The sequence below is a fragment of the Podarcis pityusensis genome, assembly GCF_964106645.2.
Source record: "Podarcis pityusensis genome assembly, chromosome: 3".
NCBI lineage: Eukaryota > Metazoa > Chordata > Lepidosauria > Squamata > Lacertidae > Podarcis > Podarcis pityusensis.
Window position 1 is genome coordinate 70,023,536 of NC_138026.1, and position 21,667 is coordinate 70,045,202.

The 21,667-nt window shown below is 43.6% G+C and overlaps 1 protein-coding gene across 1 annotated transcript in view; it reads left to right on the forward strand.

Annotated features, from left to right (window-relative positions):
* IGF2R (insulin like growth factor 2 receptor) overlaps positions 1–21,667 on the forward strand; it is a 76,234-nt gene that overhangs the window by 48,857 nt on the left and 5,710 nt on the right. Inside the window, exons 31-43 of the mRNA XM_081000651.1 lie at positions 40–230; positions 745–871; positions 2,012–2,137; positions 2,903–3,174; positions 4,298–4,516; positions 11,326–11,475; positions 12,915–13,076; positions 13,958–14,165; positions 15,363–15,509; positions 16,894–17,128; positions 18,006–18,142; positions 18,820–18,937; positions 21,442–21,588. Of these exons, the coding sequence (XP_080856777.1) occupies positions 40–230; positions 745–871; positions 2,012–2,137; positions 2,903–3,174; positions 4,298–4,516; positions 11,326–11,475; positions 12,915–13,076; positions 13,958–14,165; positions 15,363–15,509; positions 16,894–17,128; positions 18,006–18,142; positions 18,820–18,937; positions 21,442–21,588 (2,239 nt within the window). The remainder of the gene's footprint in view (positions 1–39; positions 231–744; positions 872–2,011; positions 2,138–2,902; positions 3,175–4,297; positions 4,517–11,325; positions 11,476–12,914; positions 13,077–13,957; positions 14,166–15,362; positions 15,510–16,893; positions 17,129–18,005; positions 18,143–18,819; positions 18,938–21,441; positions 21,589–21,667) is intronic.

The following is a 21,667-nucleotide window of genomic DNA, read 5'->3' on the forward strand; positions in this document are numbered from 1 at the left end:
TTTTCTCTTCCCCATCCTCTTTTCTGGTGCCAAACATAGATTTCTGTTCACCGGATTCTGCAGCTTGCCTGATGGATGGGTCCAAGTATATAAACTTGGGTGAGGTGTCTGAGGGAATCCAATGGCAAAATGGCATTTTTGTTATTAAATACATCAATGGTGAGAAGTGTCCAGACCAGATCAGGAAGAAGTCTACAATAATCCGCTTCAAGTGTGACGGAAATGCAGTTGTAAGTATGCCTAAGTAGATCGGGTTTTTTATGTCTCCCCCCCCCCCCAATGTGAAGAGCCATTGCATAGGTTCCTGGGGGTAATAATGGACCATGGGATTGGATTGGAATCTTAGATAGCATGCAGATGACAAATTTACCCCCAAATCTGCAGCTGTGGGTAATAAAACACTTGGCAGGACGAGGCAGTAATTGTGCTGCCCTGCGGAACTCGTCGCAGAGTAGTTCCCTGGAAAGGAAACAAACAGTGTGTGGTCCAGATTAATCTTGGGTGGTGATGAGGGTTCTATAACAGAAGCTTAAACTGATGGATGTCCAAGGGGATTTATACTTTTGGGTCTTTGGGCCACAATAACTTTGCTAAGACCCTCTGAAGGGAAGGTAGGCTGCTACCAGGGGTCAACATTCCAGCTGCCTCCCCCCAAAAGGGTAAAGTGTGCTGCAAGAAATATTGTCAGTACCCCAGCGCAGAAGTTTTGCAGATGTTGACTTTTTGATATCCGTTTTTGTCCAGGATTCCAAGCCTGAACTTATAACAGCCATTGAGGATTGTGAATATACTTTTCTATGGTTCACGGCTGCTGCGTGTCCTCTGAAAACCAACATGCACAACAATTGCACAGTATCCAACCCTCTTACAGGTAAGCCTTTGACACACAGGTGGGCCTGGTCGGGGTAGCTGTAACCGGAATCAACCTCTAATCGTTCTTCCATGGGAGAGAGCAATAGTGGACTTAGGACTCTCAAATAACCATCTTGGGAGATCCCAGGCTAATCTGAAGGGAGCAGCCTCATACACCCTAGTGATAGGTACTCGTTCTTGCTCATGTCCATTGGTGGAACATAGAAAGCTGCCTTATACTGAGGCAGGCAGGCTGCCCATCCAGCTCAGTATTGTCAACACTGGCTGGCAGCAGCTCTTTAGGGTTTCAGATGGACTTTTCCCAGCCCCACCTGAATATGCTAAGGATTATGCCTGGGATTGAGCCATGTAAAGCAAGAGCCCTTCCCTAACTCCTGAATCTTGCAGGTATATGTCATTCTGTTTTATCACAGGGAATGCACCCGTAAAATGCAAGTGGAAGGTTGCATTGGGGCTACAGTGCAATTGTACAGGGTACAGCTATTGGTTCTGTGGAAGAAAAAACAAGATGCCCAAATATCCACCAATAGGACAGAAGGTTATATGAAACAGAACACACAAATACTTTTGTGAGGGCAAACAACATAAGCTACCAATAATGTCACATTTATTTGTGGATTGTCTGTAATCGAGGGAGAGTGGTTGCTACCTCATTTTATGGGCCGCTTCACACGCAACACTGGGTAAACCTCCCTTTAGTGTGTATGCATGCACACAGCAAGGTGCTGCAACCAATCACATATCTCTGGTGCATGTACCTGTATGGGTCATGTGCCTGTTCGTATTCCTAAGTGTATGTCTAAGTACACAAGAGTGCTGCTTTATCAAAGGCCCATATGGTGCAGCATCCTGGTTGACAGTGCCCAGCTAGGGGCCCACAAGGATACCCAATAGCAGCATTCACCCAATTTGTGTTTCCCCACAACTGGTATTCTAATCCTAGAGGTAATACATAGTCAGAAGGACAATTTCCTCCATGAACTTCTCTAATCCCCTTTGAAAGCAATCTGAGTTGATGGTCATCTTGTGATTTAAAGCATCACCAAGGTCTACTCCTTGGGTAAAGAAAAATCTCAATTGCTCTCTGCAGGGAAGCTAAAAAGCTAAATTATCCTCTCCCCCCTCCCTTTTCTTGCAGGCCATCTCTTTGACCTTAATTCTTTAAAGAGGCAGGATGGTTATACTGTCCCTGATTACAGGAACCCGAGAATATTGCGACTGAGTGTGTGTGATGAAGCCAGAGGTCCATGTGGCAGTGGAGTTGGTAAGCCTGGACATATCAGCAATGTGTTCAGTGGAGCTCATGGAAGTTCTGTGGAGTTCTCATGAAACTGTCCCTGTACTTATAACCAGGCTAAATCCAGCCAGCAATTCTACTACTTTAATTGGAAATAGCTTTTACCCTGTACTGCTCTCCTTCCTGCCTACCCTGTGTACCAGTGCCACCTCTAATGTGACTGGCCGTCCATGCATATGGGTATAAGATTCTTGATCAGATTGCACACTTCATCTGGCATGTCAACTGGGATTTGGGCCTATACAGTCTGGGATTTTGCGGCCACACTTGAATGGCTGTTGCCATTGTTGGTAGGATGGAAATGCTGGGTGCATAGAGGAGGAAGTGCAGGATCATGCCCTGCAGCATGTGGGAAGTGGCCCAGTGAATCATCTAATCTCACCTAATTAAAAATGCTAACATTGAATTCTATTATTTTCTTGCACAAACTAGATGTAGGTCACAGTTCTTCCCATTTTATAAATTGGGAGCTGAGCTTGAGCACAAGTGACTGTGTTAAGGCTGCCCAGTGAGTCAACGAACAATTTTAACCCAGTGTTCTAAGAACGAGTGCTTTTCACACCCTCCTTGTTCTGAGCGAAGTCCTCAAAGTTCTCAACTACTTGGTGTAACTAATGTAATCCCTCTCAGTTCTGTTGAAATATAACAGCCCAAGGAGTGGATTGCGCAGCTGCTTAACTCAAGCTTCCTTCCGTCATAACCCACCCATTGCACTTCTAAACTTGTTAATAGGTGTCTGTGTCACTGGTGGCCATCAGCAACCAGTCAGTGCTGGAAGACTGACCAAAGCATTAACTTATGAAGATGGAGTTTTGAAACTTAGCTACAGCGGAGGAGAGTCGTGCCCTGCAAATCCTAAACTGAAGTATACAAGCTATTTCAGCTTTGTGTGCAGGCCTGATGCTGGGCCAGGTAGCCAGCCCGCCCTTGTCTCTTTCGATGAGGCAGCATGTGCCTATTATTTCTCTTGGCATACGGCTTTAGCTTGTGAAGAAGAGAGTCCGGTAAGTGAATTGGCAATTTCATCAAGCTCCTGTTACCTAAAATGGCAAAGTAACAACCATACCTGCAAGCAATATTTTTAAGTTTGAAAAGGCACAGGTTTAAATTCTCCAGTTTCAGATGTTGGTTTTGTGTGTTTTTGAGGAGGCAATACAAAATTCTCAGATCCATAAAATTTGTGGTATCTTGTTCTTTTTTGTTGAAGGGGGTAGCTGGTGGCTTTTTGGTTTTGTTTTGTTTAGGAATAGATGTGTTCTGTTTAGGTAACAGTAGAACAGAGGCAGTATAATTGTGTTGCCAGATGAGAAGTTGAAAGTCCTGCCAAACAATGCAGTTCTTGCCAATAACTCTGGTACAGTGCAGGCATAATTCTACATTTGATTAAGGGAACAGTAGATATCCACAGGATATCTGGAACAGAATTCATATTAAACTTAACCAAATCATTAATGGTCAGTCACAACCCCCCTCCACCCCAGGCATGGAGGGCAGAGCAAATTTGCATGCAAGGGAGTAGGAAAGAGGGGGTGAAGGAGTTCACAGTCCCACAGTGCAGTTCCTTGACACTGGGTAGTATTATGTCAATTCCAGAGCTCAGTGTTGTGAGTAACAGTCAAGAGAAGAAGAATCCCAACGGTAGGTCAATGGAGACCTCTTTTTCCATTGAGATTAATATATCACTGTGTGTTGGACAACTTAGCAGTGCTCTCAAAGCATCAGCAACTGCTGTGAAGCAGAAATGTCAAGAAGGGAGAGGCTAATCAAGGCCTTTAGCTGTTATTGCCTTGACCAATAAATAAACTGCAAAGTTGATCTTCTTGTGCCTATGGCTCAGCCCAGGAACATGTGTCATTTCACTGGTATTTGCTTTCAATCAAGTGTATTCAGGACCAAGACAGAAGTGACCTCTGCTGGAGAAGTACAAAGAGACTGAAGGGAGATTCAGGGTGGGATGGGATCAGATTGAACACATCAAATGAACACATTGGCTTGCAGTGCAGTGGGGGGGGGGAGCACTAAGAAAAGAACAGACCCCGATAAATTAGGTTTCATTTTTGCTTGTTGCCATTTGGGGAATAGTATCTGCAAGTGCTGATTTGTGGAACTTCCTCCCACTGCAAACAGGTGGAATGCTCAGTTACAAATGGCAGCACAATAATTGACCTCTCTCCTTTGATACATCGGACGGGCTCCTATGAGGCATTTGATGAGACGTTCGATGATTCCTCTGACCTTACTCCAGATTTCTATATAAATATTTGCCGCCCGTTGAATTCCATCAAAGATGTCAACTGCCCACCTGGAGCAGCTGTCTGCATGGTTCCAGTTACTGGTCCTCCTATAGTAAGTTATCCCTATGTACCAAACAATCCTCTTTAGCAAATGCGTTAGTGTTTTTGTAATTTATAACCAGTATGTTGGCTTACGGTTAATTGAGGGTCGCCTCTCTCTGGACAAGTCACTGATTCTGCGTGGTGACTATTGTTATAACTGCATGTGGTCTGAACCACTGAGGAAAGAGGGATCTCTTTGTACATTCTTCCTTCTCCCACCCTCACAATCCGGGGTGGGGGTGGGGGCACTGTCCAGAAGTGGCTCCTTACCAAATCATGGTCTGTATCCAAAGTAGTGCATAACTTTTTACTTGTACTCAAGGCTTTGGGGCTATTTTTTGAGCGACAGATCCACACATCTCATGGCAAACCTATTTCAAGACAAAATATGTGTTCCAAAATCAATTTGTGATGTGGTCTGTGGGAGAGTGTGGTGTCTGCTTTCAAAGGAAAAAAATGCCATTAACATTAGGAAAACGGGCAGCATTGAATCGTATTACAGCCCAAACAATGTGATCTTATTTTGTAGAAAGTCTGAAATAAGATGTGGAAATGTTTTTATTTTGCCAGATTGTTTTATAATGATCAACTTTCTGTTGGATGCTGTCCTAAGGCTGCAGTTGAAATTCTGGCAGGGCCTAACAGAGTGGTGGGTCCACAGCCCTGCTTCAACCAGGGTAGAAGGTCATGGAACTTTGGAGTGTCAGGCATAGCCCTATTGGCTTTAGCCCAAACGTAGCAGAGTTTTCCTGCACAGCAAAGAAGCTAGTTGCGGCAGTAATGACTAGTCAGCTAGACTCAGCATAACTATTTACAGGATTTATTAAAAGGAAAAATAAAACCAGCAGAGTTTCTGCATACAAATAAAAGCAAAATAAATCCTTTCTTTCTCTCTCTCTCTCATAACCATACACAGCACTTCTACTCCTAACACACCTCACATCAAACTGTGCTAGCCATCCCTAGATAACAGAGTTGAGTGCTGGTCGTTAACCAATCAGAGTAAGTAGTTTCTAGGTCAAGCAGACCTGGGCTTTCTGCCAAGAGTAAATTGACACTGCCTTGAGTTAATTGTCTGAAGCCAGAATCTGCAAGTTTCCCATGAGAATCAATTAACAGAAACTGAACACCCCCTCACAGATTCTGCTGAACAATTAACATTAAATACACCTATGTAGGAGATTATTTTTCCAGCAAACCTAAACCTTTGCACATTCGCTTGTTCTTTACCTTTGCCAATGGTTTAGTTAACACATCTGCTACATTTTCTTCACTTGATACATAAGTACAGGTGATTATATTGTCTTGTACACAGCAACGTACATTTTGGTATTTTACAGAGATATGTTTGGAACACGATTTGAAACCCTCTGTTTTACTTAAGGTTATACAAGCTTGATTATCAATGTAAACTTGTACTGGTTCTCCACAATTTACATTTAAATCTGTTAACAAATGCTTGAAATAAATCACCTCGTTGCACAATTCACTCAATGCGGCATATTCGGATTCCGTTGATGACACACTTACAACATCTTGCTTGCGTGACCGCCAGCTGATTAAAGCTCCACCGACCATTACGACTAGTCCTGTGACAGATTTTCTATCTGGCAAATTTCCCCAGTCACTATCACAGAAGCAACTCAACATTTCATCCTCTGAAGAATTTAATTGCAACATATAGCCAATTGTCTGTTTGAGGTATCTCAGAACTTGTTTTACCCCTTTCCAGGCATTTAGTGTGGGTTTTGAGACCAATCTACTTAATATGCCTACTGCATAGCTAATATCAGGTCTGGACCACTGTGCTAGATACAATAAACTTCCAATTACAGAATGATATACATCAGGATGTTCAAATTCAGGACTCTCATCTACATGAAGTGTTTTTATGAAACCTGGATCCATAGGCACTGCTGCCCCTTTGCAATCCTGCATCCTGTATGTAGTCAGTAGCTGTTTAACTTTGTTCTGCTGACTAATTAGGCAGCTGCCATCTTGGGCCCAGCACACTTCCAACCCTAGATATGTCCTAACCGGGCCTAAGTCCTTCACTTTGAACTTACTGGACAATTGCTTGGCAAACCTTTTAGTTTGTTTATCTGTTTTGCAGGCATACAATACATCATCTACATAAATCAGACAAAACTCTTGATCACTGCCTGTACCACGTACATAAACACAATTGTCAGCTGTACTCTGCTTAAAACCAAATGACACTAAGGCCTCATGGAAACATTTGTTCCAAGATCTTGCAGCCTGTTTGAGACCATATAGAGCTTTGTTTAATTTTAACACTCTATTGGAACCTGTCTCATAACCAGGCGGTTCGGCTAGATACAGGTCTTCTGATATTGATGCATGTAAATATGCAGTCTGGATATCAAAATGGTTTAACAGGAGTTTTCTCTTTGCTCCAAGCGTTAAAATCAGCCTTACACTGTCCCCCTTAGCAGTAGGGGAAAAAGTTTCATCATAATCTTTTCCAGGCCTCTGAGAATATCCTTGAGCCACTAAACGAGCTTTGTATTTGTACTTTCCTGTCACCAGAGGTTTAAGTTTGTACACCCACCTGCAGCCTACAATCTTTGCCCCCTCAGGCGCTGCTACTGGTGTAAAAACCTTGTGCTCATTCAGAGAGGACATCTCTTCCTCCATTGCCTGTTTCCAGAGCTCTGCCTCCTCTTTTGGTAACTTTAACACCTCCTGAAAACTCTTGGGTTCTGCAATTACACTAAACACATTTGCAGTATCTGGAGAAAAACGCACCGGAGGCACTCCTTTGTTTTGTCTTTTAGATCTTCTGGGAGAAAATTTTTCTTCTGACCCACTTTCCTCCTCAGAACTACGACCTCTCTTTTGTTGCTTAGCAACTGGTCTCTGGCTAACTCCACTTTCTTGAGAGCTCTTATCTGAACTTTCCTCCCCCTCAGACTCTGATTCTCTGTGTTTACCTTCAGAGTCATGGAGCTCCGGGGAAGGTTCAAACCAAACCTCAGTATTGGCATGTAGTCTCTCCCAGCCACTATGTTCACAAAAACTGGCATTCCTGGAGATCACAATGCCATTTGTCCCTTCAGCAAAGCGGAAACCTTTTCCCAGCTCCTGGTAACCCACAAACACTAACTGTTTGGTCTTAGGATCTCCCTTCTTTCTCATTTGTTTTGGAATTAATACCCAGGCTTTTGATCCAAACACATGCAAATGGTCAATTTTAGGTTTTTTCTGAAACAATTTAAAGTACGGGGTTGTACCTATTGTTTGATGAAAGAGCCTATTTTGGAGATAACACGCGGTGAGCATGCTCTCCCCCCAATAAGACATGGGCAAATCAGCATCATCAAGCATGGCAAACATCATATCTTGTAAAGATCTGTTTTTTTCGCTCTGCAACGCCATTCTCCTCTGGGGAAAAAACGTTCGTTTTTCTATGCCCAATGCCACGCTTTTGTAACCAATCTTTAAAAGCATTTGACATAAATTCGCCACCTCTGTCCGTCTGAATCCTTTTGAGTTTAATGGACAGAAATCTTTCCACAGATGCCACCCAGCCTTTAAACTTAGTGAACACGTCACCCTTATTCTTCATGGGAAAAACCCAAGAATAACGTGTGGCGTCATCCACAATTGTTAATGAAAAACGCGATCCACCCCTGCTTACAGCAAATGGACCAATTACGTCCATGTGAACCAGCTGTAGCGGTGACTCACTAACTCTGTCACTTCTGGGGTAAGAGACTCTGTGGGTTTTAACCTTTTTACAAACATTACAATCAAGGTACTTGTTACAACTCTTTAAATCACCCCCATCAGCCAATTCAGACATTTTTAGTACACTTTTCCAGCAAGCATGCCCCATTTTCCTATGCAATAAGTGCACACAGTTGTCATGTATAGCTTTGTTATTCACTGCAGGCTGAGATTTACTGACTACTGCTGCAACTTGAGATCCTGCTTTAAGCCAAAACAAGCCTCCCTCTGACTTAGCAGTGCCTAAAATCTCACCAGCCTTCTTAATAATGCAACTGTCTCCTTCAAAATACACTTTAAACCCAGCTTTTAGCAAACAATCTACAGACATCAGATTGCTCCTTAATGACGGCACACAAAGTACATTTTGCAGGCATTCACGAAGACAAGGAACAAAAACTGCACCCCCCGAAATCACTTCGGAAGTACTTCCGTCTGCTAGAGCCACCTGGCTGCGCTGTGCTGAGTTCTTGGAAACAAACAATTCATCTGAATTTACGATGTGCCGAGACGCTCCCGAATCGACCACCCAGACAGCTTGTTTCTCATCAGCAATCTTGACCTCGGCGGTCACCAGCTGAGCCGACTGTTTTTGTTTGAAGAATTTCTTTTTACGCTGCTGCTGCTGCTGATCTCGTCTCTGCTCCTGCACCGGCAACTGAGACTTGACCAACTCCGGACATTGTCGTTTTAGATGCGCTGAAGACCCACATCGGAAACAACGCCTAACAGCAAACGCTGACTTCTCACCGGCACGCTGCTCTTGCTTCACTTCTGGCACGGCATGAGAACTCCTTCCAAACCGCCCGCCTGTAGAAGCCTCTGCAGCCAACGACCTTTCTTGCCTCTTCTGCCATTCTTCAATCAAACGCCCAGTAACGTAACTGACGGATAAATCACGCTCCTGCATGCCTTCTAGAGACAAAACTAAATTATCCCAGCTTTCCGGGAGAGAACTCAAAATAATAGCCACCTTCTCCTGCTGGTCTAACGCACAGTCTCTTTCCTGTAGCGCAGCGAACTTTAACTGTAAACTGTGTAGGTGTTCCTGCATTGTAACCCCAGGCTGTAACATTGCCTTGTACAATGCCTTGCGGATGAACAGCTTGGAAACCGCTGTCTCACGCACATGGAGTTCTTTAAGTGCTTGCCACACACCTCTAGCTGTCTTGATTCCCCTCACATACGGCAACTGGGAATCTTCCAGCCCCAAGACAATTGTGGCCCTTGCTCTTTGGTCTTTATCGAGGTCTTCATCATCAGGCTTCGCAGGAAACTTACTCACCACTTGCCAGAGACGATCCCTCTGCAGCACTGCCTGCATGCGTTCCGACCACAGCAAGTAATTGGAGTCATTCAGACGCTCAAAAGCCATCTGAACTGGTTGTGAGGCCATCTTGAGAGCGATGTCCCTGGAACCCGGAACCAGCTACTCACGACCACCGAGAGAGAGAACAGGAACCACAGCACCCAGCACTCACACGCTGCAGCTGTTGTCCTTGCGTCCACTGCGTCACCAGCTCACAACAGTCAGGAACCAGCCAGTGTCCATCTGCTGCACCAACAGGAACAACAACTTCTGGAACTACTGGAACCGACACCGTTGATGCTGACACCACCACAACTCAGGCTGGCAGCACAATGCCCATAACCTCATGGAACTTTGGAGTGTCAGGCATAGCCCTATTGGCTTTAGCCCAAACGTAGCAGAGTTTTCCTGCACAGCAAAGAAGCTAGTTGCGGCAGTAATGACTAGTCAGCTAGACTCAGCATAACTATTTACAGGATTTATTAAAAGGAAAAATAAAACCAGCAGAGTTTCTGCATACAAATAAAAGCAAAATAAATCCTTTCTTTCTCTCTCTCTCTCATAACCATACACAGCACTTCTACTCCTAACACACCTCACATCAAACTGTGCTAGCCATCCCTAGATAACAGAGTTGAGTGCTGGTCGTTAACCAATCAGAGTAAGTAGTTTCTAGGTCAAGCAGACCTGGGCTTTCTGCCAAGAGTAAATTGACACTGCCTTGAGTTAATTGTCTGAAGCCAGAATCTGCAAGTTTCCCATGAGAATCAATTAACAGAAACTGAACAGAAGGTTGGTGGGGGCAAGCAATTCTAGTGGGACCTCGGGAAGCTCAGTGCCTTCCTCTCCCACAGAGCCACCCTCTTGGGGCTTTGCATGGCTGCTGCTAGTGGAGCGCCTTCTGGTGGCACTTCCTCCTGCTTGCCTGTTCAGTGAGCAGAATGGGGAACTTTGTGCCTAAGGAGCAATGCTGGCATCACTCTGCAGGCTGTAGCCTGCAGAGACGGGCAGGGCCGGGTGCAGGGATACCTGCTCAACTCAAATCCCCCCCCCAACCCAGCCTGACACAAAGGAACTTTGGATTCTAGGGCCATGTGCAGAAGCCTCAGAGAGTTGTGCTAGTTCTGTTGCCTTTTTGCAGTACCAAAATGCAGACTTCTTGGTCTTAACTGTCTTTCTAAAGATGCTTATGCTCCTTGCTTTTCCATCTTTGACACTGGAGGAAGGCAACAGACCAAAGACAGTAAGATGGGACAACCATGAGTAATACATTAAATTAGCCGCCTGGCCTCTCATATAAAGAGGGACACTCTTATAGCTGTTCTGTATGTCATGCGGGATGAGGTGGTGGAATTCTGGGCTGTTTCCCTTCAGGCTGCAGATAGGGGAAGTGCGTTGTTGAATGGCCCACTGTTAGCTGAAAGCTCCATTTACTTAATAAATTGGTACATCTGTAAGAATGTTTAAATTAACTTCTCTGTGTTACTAGTTTTTTCACTGTGAGGCTGCAAAAATCCAGTACCCTGCCTTTAGTCTACCATCATTGTAAAACCCAAGAACACCTCCGCCTTGTTCCACATTACTTGTGAAGCTGCTCTTGCAGTTTCCAGTGTTCATTGCCGTTCCCCATGTGAAATGGAATCCTCTCTAGGTTTTTTGTGCATCTTGTCTTGGTGCTCGCTGGCACTACTGGAAAATCATGCCAGTGCTTCGTGTGAAAGTGTCACAACCAAGTTAATTTGTTGTGTTTTCTCATTTAGGATATTGGCCGTATTACTTCGCCTCCCAAGCTCAACCCTGCAACACATGAAGTTTACATTGCTTTTAACAGTAGCACTCCTTGTCTGGAAGATAAAAGTCTCAAGTATTCTTCTCTCATTGTGTTCCATTGCAGCAGAGGGACAGATCTGGTAATGGTCATCTTATTTTGCGTACTGCCAAGCCTGAATCAAGGGTGGTGGTGGGGAAGAGAAGAATCTTGGGAGGAAAGGACAAAAGTGAATTGAGTGAAGGATGATTAAATCTGTTCCAAATGCTAATTTGCAAAGTGCCACAAGAGCCTGTAGTGCATCTGCTGCAGAGATTTTCAAAGTGCATTACACTCATGTCCCACAGAAACTCAGTACTAAAATCTTCCTTGACATGAGGCGGGAAATACTTATTTTGCCTCTGACCATCTTTGACCCTCAACTCACCCAAATAATACTTCTGATGAACTCTCAACCATAGAAGATGTTAGTTATTTCTAAACTCTATAACTAGGTCACCATTGCAGATTTTGAATGTAGACTTGAATTCTGAAAACAGGAAGCTTATATAAGATGTTGCTCTTCCAAAATCCAGGTGTCCAAAGCTTTTTGTGGTCCAATTTTTTGTTGAGCAATGGGCAATAGGAAGGGCATGAAAGTTTAGGGTGGGGGTTAAGGAATGGAGTAGCTGCTACTGGAGAAGAGCAGGGAGATGTGCAAGGCATTGCCAGTTTTCTTGGGGTGTGGAAGGTATTGAGTATTTGCTAGATTTTCTTCACAAGATCTTGAATGGAAAGTTGGGATTCTTAGAATCTCTCTCTGTGTGTGTGTTGCTTAGCAGGTTCCATGCGTGCATATGAAGTACATACAGTCAGAATACCTGACCTTTAATGTCTTTTTTACATCTCTGTGTACGTTTGAAAATGTTGCAAGCCTTGGCAGATGTGTGCTGTTAGCTTCAAAGGCTGTTCCTGCTTTTTTAAAATGTCTTGATGATTCTAATGTGAATTTAATGAGGGATGCTGACAGCAAATTACGCAGGCAGCAGGAACACTGTGTCCATAATGTTCTATCAAGCCCCACATCACAGAGGTAAATTCTTCTGCAGAGTCCATCACTGATGTCTCCCATATCACCTCTGGCTTCTTGCACTACCAGAGTACATGGGAAGCATCTGTTTGGGTTACATAAGAATGGGCCTCGGAAATCAGAGCCATTGTCTAAAACACCATAAGGGGGTAGTGGTGGAGAGGAATAATGGTGGCAGATCAGCTTTTTATTCGCCACCTACAACCTTACCCAGATGAAGAAATGAATATATACCTTATAACAGACTGAATGCAATGGGATTAATTTCACTGGCAGCGTTTGCACATCATAGTGGCTTACCGTGAACACACAGCTGTCTCTGGCATGCGCAGGAGCAACCAATCATAATCACAGGCTTAGTGTTGCACCCGAACCATGGTTTGTTTTGATCCGACGAATCACAGTGCTAACCCAAAGTTTGCTCTTGAGTATCAGATTCCTAAATAAGAAGGTTGCAGTAAGCCAAGCCTAAACAATTTTTCTGTTTTCTCTTGTTTGTGTTTTGGTGACAGGGAAAGCCAAAAATGATAGGGCAGTCCACCTGCGAATACATATTCGAATGGAGCACTCCAGTTGTTTGCCCTGATAAAGTGGACGTCTCGGGCTGCTCAGTGGCTGATGAGCAGCTGCACTACACTTTCAACCTATCCAGACTTTCTGCAAAGCCTTACCAGGTGATGTGCTGCAAACTTTAGGTGCTGTGGCCAATGAGGGAGCTGGATGCTTTGAACTGGAGCCCAGGTTCAATCCTCAGCATCTCCAGCTCAGTTGGTATGGCATCATATGCTGGCTTTGGTTATTCCCCTTCCCCAAAAGTATCCAGTCGGGCTGCTGCAAACTCCACTGCATTTGTCACTTGATTTGCCCCCATCTCCTTTGGGGAGGGGGTATAACTTGCATCTATTTGGTTCTGAAGGCTTTTGAAAGTTCAAGCAATGGTGTTTCGTGGGGTGTTTCCCTAGGTGATCTCACAGTGTGGACTAATAATACAATTCTTCCAGAATGGAAACTCTGGTTGGAATATTCAGGGTTTTTTTCAGGGGAAGACCCAAAGCTTTTTGTAAACAATGGTTACATGGAACAATAGGGTTGTGTGGGGGAGACTGACAAGTTAGTATTTGAGTGGTTCCAGTAGTATTTATTTTTGAAGCATGCCTCTGTTGGTGGGGGACCCATGTGGGAGAGGGCTGTTGCGTCCATGTCCTGCTTTTTGGGTTTCCAAAGTCCTCTGGTTCACCAGCATGAGTTCGGGATGCTTGGCTAGGTGGACCTGTTGTTCTGATTCTGCAGGGCTCTTATGCTCTTGAAGTTTTACTGCTTGTTGAAATTGAGACCACCATCTGTTTGCAAGCAGCAGCCAAAGTAAATATTTCCCATGGCAGCCTTCACGGTGCTCCTTCTTGTTTTCTCTCTTAAGCAACTAGACAAACCAAGATGACAGTAACACTGTGCTCTGTTTCTGCTCCCAGTCTTCTGGACGTCAGCATATTGGAGACGTGTTTAACATTTTCATTTACTCTTACTTGCACTTTAACAATGGTGTTTGCCCTTACAGATCTCTGCTGGGTCCAAGAATTACCACCTAGGGGTGTGTTCTGGTGCTGCTGGTGTGCCCCAAGGAAAGTGCAAAGATGCAGCAGTGTGCCTGGTCTCAGGCAACAGTGCCATCTCGTTTGGCAACAGAAATGAAAGGAAAATGGACTACCGGCATCAAGATGAAGCTGTCATTTTGCAGTATACGGGTGGTGATGAGTGCCCTCCAGGTAAGGCCTTCTAAAGCTAGCAGGAGTCTTTACTTTTGAGAAGGCTTTTAAGCCCACACCCATGTGGTAGTTAGGCTTGACCAGCTTCTAAGCCAAAGAGTAGCTCAAAGCAACATTATTTCCGTAGCTCATTCATCCTCGCAGCAGCCCTCTGCAAGAAGGAGGTTCTCATTTTTGAGTGAGAGGTAACTTAGCTGAGGCTAAGCAGACTATAGTAGCCCTGGGTACTTTCCCATGGGAAATTTTGAAATGGAGCTTCTGCAAAGCGCAAAGTTGTGACCCTCCTAGGACAGCTTCCTGTTTCTTGTCTGATTTGTATCAATGCCAAGACAAGGAAGGTGGGCAAAACCCACCAGATCTGCATATCTTTCTAAGGCTGAAACTCTATTTGTGCCTGCTTGTTGTAGACTTGAACCTCCTATTTCTGGCAAATTCAAAATCGTGTATAATAATAATAATAATAATAATTTATTATTTATACCCCACCCATCCGGCTATGTTTCCCCAGCCACTCTGGGCGGCTCCCAACAGAATATTAAAAATGCGATAAAACATCAAACATTAAAAGCTTCCCTAAACAGGGCTGCCTTCAGATGTCTTCTAAAAGTCAGATAGTTGTTTATTTCCTTGACATCTAATGAGAGGGCGTTCCACAGGGCGGGTGCCACTACCGAGAAGGCCCTCTGCCTGGTTCCCTGTAACTTGGCTTCTTGCAGTGAGGGAACCGCCAGAAGGCCCTTGGAGCTGGACCTTAGTGTCTGGGCTGAACAATGAGTGGTGATCCTTCCTTCCTCCATATGTGTGTATTAAACACGCACAGTTTATATTGGGAAAAATAATAATTGAAAGGAATTAGCATGACAGCTGTGAAATAATTGCAGTTTTGTCACAGTTAACAGCAGTCTCCCCCATGAAGTTATCAGTCACGATTGCATAACTAGTCATTGTGGATCAATGGGTTACCTGGCAAAGTTAATACCTGGGAGCAGATCCATTGAAATGAATGGACTTGTGTTCATCTTGCCATTCAGTGTCAGTGGGTCTACTCTGAGTAGAACTAATATGGGATGCAAGCCATTGCCTTCAATTACGAGTGGCAGTGGCTACCCAGTGTGCTTGTCTGCAGGAATTGCCTGTTCATGAAAGGTGCAGTCTGTGGCTCTCTCTGCGTGTATTGATATTTCCTTTCACTTGCAGTGACTGATCTGGACGAGCTTTGTGTCTTCCCTTTCCAATACAATGGTAAAACATACGACACATGTGTTCAGGAGGGACGAGAGCGGCCATGGTGTGCCACTACAAATAACTTTGAAAGAGACAAAAAATGGGGTTTCTGTGTCAACGGTAAGCAAGCGTTGGAAAAATGCTCATGCAGTTTGGGGCAGATTCAGATGGAACAAGTTGGTAGCTAGGGGTAGAGCAGCAACCACAGAAAAGAAAAGCAACAAACACTGGCCTGCAGCCTGCACAGTACTTCTGCACACAACCAGATGTTTTGCTCTGAGTTAGGGTGAATGCTGATAGTGAATATTTCTGTTAACCCATGGCACTCTCCCAATCGACACCAGGAGTCATTTGCTTAGAGCATTAGATTAGTCTGTTGATGAATGACCAACTTGATTTTGAGTTGGAAAAGATATGCAGTGCTCATGCAATTTGCCAGTGTGCAAGACAAGATGCGCAATAAAGGTTGTCATAGAACAGGTCATCAAAGTTAGCACCTTTGTGCAGTGTCAGGGATGGACAGTAACAAATAGTGTGTGTTCCTCCCCGTAATCGTTGGTTTCAGGATGTACTGAAACATATTTTGGAAATTTTATTCATCTATTTATTTCTATTAAATTTCTATCCCAACTTTCTTCCAAGGAGCTCAAGGTGACAAAAAGTTCTCCCCTCCCCTCCTCCTCTTATCCTGTCAATAACTCTATGTGGTAGAGGTTAGGCTTAGAGATGGGGACTGGCCCAAGGTCACAGTTTCATGGCTGAGGGGTATTTGAACCCTGGCCTGTCCGGGTACTAGTCTAGCACTCTTAACAACTACACCACACTGGTGCTCAAATTTTAATATGAGGCTGTAATCCAAAGCTTGCACGTTAACACCGTCAAAATCAGAAGGATTTACCTTGGAGAAGATGCATTTAGAATGAGAATATTGAAGTGAAATATACAATTTTTCTTTCAGAAAGATATCATGTAGATCAAACAGAATTCACGATGCTGCTTTTGTGTTTCCCTCTCTGGTATCGCTAATGGTCTTGCACAACAGTTGTCCTAGATTTCTTAATTCCACCACCCTCTTGCAGAGAGTCTGTGTTCAGCACTCAACCATTAATTTAACCCAGCTTACCTCCATTCTTACAGACCTGTAAATCACCTGTAATGAGTTTTATTTCCAGGTGTCTAGGCAGGAAAGCTGTTGGCAGTGGGGAGAATTAGTCTCCTCTCCAGCCACTAAGGTGCTACAAATGATTCCTCTTTGTGAACTAACAACTTTTGTAGGCTTACTTAGGGTTGCCATGTTTTAGTTTTGGCCAAAGTTGTCAAGCTTTTTAAAGTTTTTTTTTGCAAAACCTGGAATATAATGGTGCCAGCTGTGCCCCCTGTGCTTGCAAATGTTTCTCAAATACTACATGGTTGCAGCCCGTGTACTGTGGTGGGACGGTGGTCAGAATTTGGGTGTGGATTTACAGTTGCTTATGATGGTGAAACCTTTGCTTGTGTCTTGCAGGAAATGGCCGCCGGGAATCAACTATTATTTTCAAGTGTGATGACAACGCTGATGATGGGAGCCCTCAACTACTGAGTGAGACAAATGGCTGTGCAGTGACATTTGAATGGAAGACGCAAGTTGTGTGTCCACCCAGGAAAATGGAGTGCAAGTTTATTCAGAAGCACAAAACTTATGATTTGAGAGTGCTTTCCTCCCTCACGGGATCTTGGATCTTTGCTGACAAGACCAGCTCGTGAGTCTGTTTTACAGTTCTAATGGAAACCATATTCCCAGTACATTTTTATTTGAAGGATAGGACAGCCACCTTACAAATGTTGGTGTTAACTTTTGAAGACAAGAGGCTGCCAGTGTCACACAGAAACAGTTGGGACTGTGCTTAACTGGTTTTGCACTCTTGTGTCTTTTGATCTCATTTCTTTGAGAATGCATGAGGAGTTTGTATCTCAAGGTAACAATGGGGGAGGTATACCAGTAGAAAAGAGGTGCACATTAGCCAGAAATGGTGTTGCTACTTGGCAGTGCCCAGTGTCACTGGAATACTGGGCTTACTATGATTCCAGAAGTTGCCAAACAGGAAAAGGTTCAGGACAGAACTATTGAGGTTTATAGAAGACTTAAAAGGTAACTAGTACGAGCGGAATGGAAAGGCTTGGTCCACATAACGTAGAAGAAGAGATGAAGACATGAGATGGTGGTAGTCCCCAAATGATTAAAAGAGAAATGGAGAACACTGTTGTGACACGCAATACCAAAATTATGGAAGATACTAGCAAATAGACAAATTACCGTATTTTTCCATGTATAAGACTAGATTTTTTCCCTTTAAAAATAATGTCAACAATTAGGGGGCGTCTTATACTCTGGGCCACCCCACCCCCATTTTCTTAAATCTGAGTCCTCCAAAATAGGGGGCATCTTATACATGGGGGCATCTTATAGACGAAAAAATACGGTAATTCAGTTTACACAATTTATGCAGGATGCCGCATTCAGTTTTTTTTGGTGCAGAATTTAAATGTTTTAGCCTAAAGTACACATAGCTATGGTAAATATGCAGTCATATACTAGGCTGATCTATTACTTGTTTTATTTTCCTCCTCTGTTTAAAGTTACTACATGAATCTCTGTCAAAGAGTCCACGAAGGACCCACAGGTTGCCCAGAACGAGCAAGTGTTTGCCGGAGAAGTCAGAACGGGGCTGTACAGGTTCTGGGATTAGTGCATACTCAGAAACTAAATGTAACAGGTATGTACCTAAATACAGTGCATGTTTTTTTTTTTTTTTAAAGGGGCAACTGAAGTAAATATTTTAATGGAAAATGTGTCTATTTTCATTTATTACTCTAAACAGCTGAAATCTATATTATATTTAGTTTTCTATTTCTTCTCATCAGGGTCGTTTAAGCTAGACTTTTTATTGAGGCATAGACAAATCTTAACATTTAATACCCAACATTCATTGGTGTAATCCAGCTCCTGTATAAATTACTAGATAGTCTGCTGTAAAGCCTCAACAGGCTGTGGATTCTGTCTGCTGTTCAGTACACTGGCCTGTGCAGAAGTGCCATTAATATTTGGTAAAATCTTCCCCAAAGGACAAATACTCCTTAAACAATTGGTCCTTACCTTTTATGAAAGAGCTGCACATAATCTTTGAAAACTAAATTCACAAACATTCTGATATATTTTGGGCCATTTGACCTAGCTGTAAAATCTTGAGCTCTTCTGTTACAAGAACCAATAATTACATTGAAGGAAATGTCACTAATGCAAGGTCAAAATGGGGTAGGGGTGGGTGGCTGGCATGATTTTAAAATGTTGGTTCGTTTTTGCTTGCAAAGCGTTGCTTGTGTTTTTGTGTTGGTTCAAAAAAGCATTGTATCTTGCCTTTTAATTTACAAGAACGTGATGTTTCTGTTTCAGACGATAGAATCCTTGTCAGTTACTCCAACGGCCACGAGTGTCCACAGAGGAACAAAAAAGCAACCACCGTGATAGAACTGAAATGTGGAAAAACAGTTGGCATGCCAAGGTTTAATAGGTAAAGTGTAAAGAGTAACTGGCTGCTGTAGTGTAGTTGAGGGCCTCTTGAATGTTACTGTGATTAATGGGTACACCTCAGATATGTTGGTAGTACCTGCAGTGTTCTTTGAATTGACAGTGAGGGTAGAGAGAATTGCCACCTTTTTCCACCACACATTCATAAGATTGGGATCCAAGGCTACTTGGCACTGTGACCACATCCTCACTGTTATTCTGCTTTGACAGGCATGGCTTATCCCCAGAGAATCCTCAGAAATGTAGTTTGCTAAAGACGCAGAGAGCTGTTAGGCGACCCCTATTCCTCTCACAGACCTGCAGTTCCCAGTGTGGCTTATCAGTCGGTCTTCCCTAGGAGCTCTGGGAACTGTGAGGAGAAGATGGGGGTCTCCTAACAGCTCTCAGCACCCTTGGCAAAATCCAGTTCCCAGGATTTTGGGGGCGGAAGCCGTGAATGTTAAAGTGGCCTTGCTAAAGGACTTGCAACTGGGTGGAGTTTTTGACCTTGGTATCTTCAGGGTGACCAGTAGCCTTAGCTGCGAGTTTTGCCACAAAACAGCATAAACGGAATAATATTTGTGCTCTTGGCATGAATAGAAATAGAATTTGGTTGACCTGTAACAAGCGGAGGAAGGAAGAAATGAAGCAGTATTTAGATACATAAATCCTGCAATGTTTGAATTACAGCATATTGTCATTTAATCAGCTTGTTCTGCATCACGTCCCCTTTTCCTTTGTTCAAACACAACAGTGTCCCACAGGCATGAGTTGAAGTAAAAATGTAACTAAGTAACAATGCCAGCTTTATGTTGGCTCAAGAGTCTTCTCTGGGCCTTGATATGTGGCACATTCTGTGTCTCTACATGGATTAGCAGGTGGTTCCTCTCGGTTTTTCTCCATTGAGTTCAGCCCTCTCCCACGCATCTTCCTTGGCGTACTTGGCAAGGCCTCTCTCTCACATGCACACTCTTCTCTGCCAGGGCTAAGAAACAGAGACAGTTCTTGTTTACTTTTCCTGAGTCATTTTCTTCTTATTGAGGGTCCTGACATGAGCTAAAACTTGCCCCTTGGGCTCAGTAGACAGTTATTGCTTCAGGTTGTCTGTTAGCAACTTGGTGGGGATGGAATTTTAATTGTATAAGCAACACCACCAACCACTAGGGGGTGCTGTTCCATGTCATTAGTGCTTACCTAAGGCTCCATGTTTTCCTTGTTCTGTCTTGTCTGTCACATGGTCTTGGAAATGTTCCTATAAAGAGCAGTTCTTTGTTGGAGACTTCTGCTGCCAGTTTTACTGCCAGATCTCTAATAAAGCCTTCAGGCAAGAGGGAGATTTATGCACTCCTGGTGTCTTTGAGCTTTCCTGTATATCTTTACAAACTTCTTTCTGCAGTGCTGAGTGTCAAAAGCATTGTTCTTACAAGAATCTTGGGATACTATTATGCAATTTGGCCCCGCTGAATAGCTGAGGACTGTAGAATGCATGCATAAATATGACATGCCGCTTATATTTCCAGATCTATTCAGAGCCTCCTTTTGCAAAGTTATTTCTCTTTTCTATCCCAGTTCTTTCTCTTGTTTCGTTTCTAAAAGACTGCATATATGCAGCTGCATTCACTCCCAGTCTTGATGCTGGTAATCCTCTTTTTGTTCCTTCCTGGTCAAGTGTAATTTTATTCAACTCCGTGGTGTTGATGGTCTTAAAATGTGTGTGTTCTGTGTTTCAAACTGGAAGATGTTTCTATGGGACACTGGCACTAGACTGAGATGCAGAAGTTTTGTTCTTTTGTTGATAACCAGGTTTTTCTGGAAGAGTGTATGATGTCCATGCAGGGATTGTGGTAGGGAGGAACGGTGTCATGTGTTGCTGTCTACTGAGGAGTTATTACCAAGTGAGCAGCTGCTGGAGGACAATGGTTCTTGTGTGGATAGCTTAATTCCTGGGTCTCTTGGGGGGCTGCTTACCTGTTTCCCCTTCACTTACATTATCAAAACCAATTCCGTGTTACAAAAATCACAGGCCTTAGGCTGCTAAGAAGGGCCAGTTTAACTGGTGATTTTCTAGGGGAAAATTAGAGCACACCAGTGCTTATTAAGATAATCACAGTCTCAGAGCTAGAGCCTTGTTAGCCTGAATGATAATCTGATGCTGATCAAAATGGTCTCACTGTCCATCAGAGCAGTTAAATCAAGTTTAGAGCTTAGAGCAGGTATTTCCAACTGTTCCACAACTTGCTCGTGGGCCACAAATTACTCTCTTAGATATTCTGCTGTAGAATAGGTGGATACACCTGGTATGATTTCCAAGTTTAGATGTATTCATAGAAACGTGCTAAAGGGGGCACAGTTTTATCAACTTGAAATGAAACACTTGAATATAGACAGTCACAGATATGCAGCAAATAAGTCTTAGCTGTTCCCTCTCCATCACGCGGCCTCTACCATCGTGTCATTTATGCTTATTGCTGGTAAACCTTTTCCTTGCTTCTCTATATTTCCTGTTAGGATTGATGAAGAAAACTGTGCCTACTACATCACATGGGAAACTCGGGCTGCTTGCGCTGTGAAACCCCAGGAAGTAACAATGAAGAATGGCACAATCATAAATCCAGTGACAGGGAAGAATTTTAGTCTGGGCAATATATATTACAAGTAAGTATACTCTCCTGGTGTAAAAGAAGTGGTAGAAAAGGCAGGGGTACAAAAATTCCTGCCACTCAGTCGCTGCTTC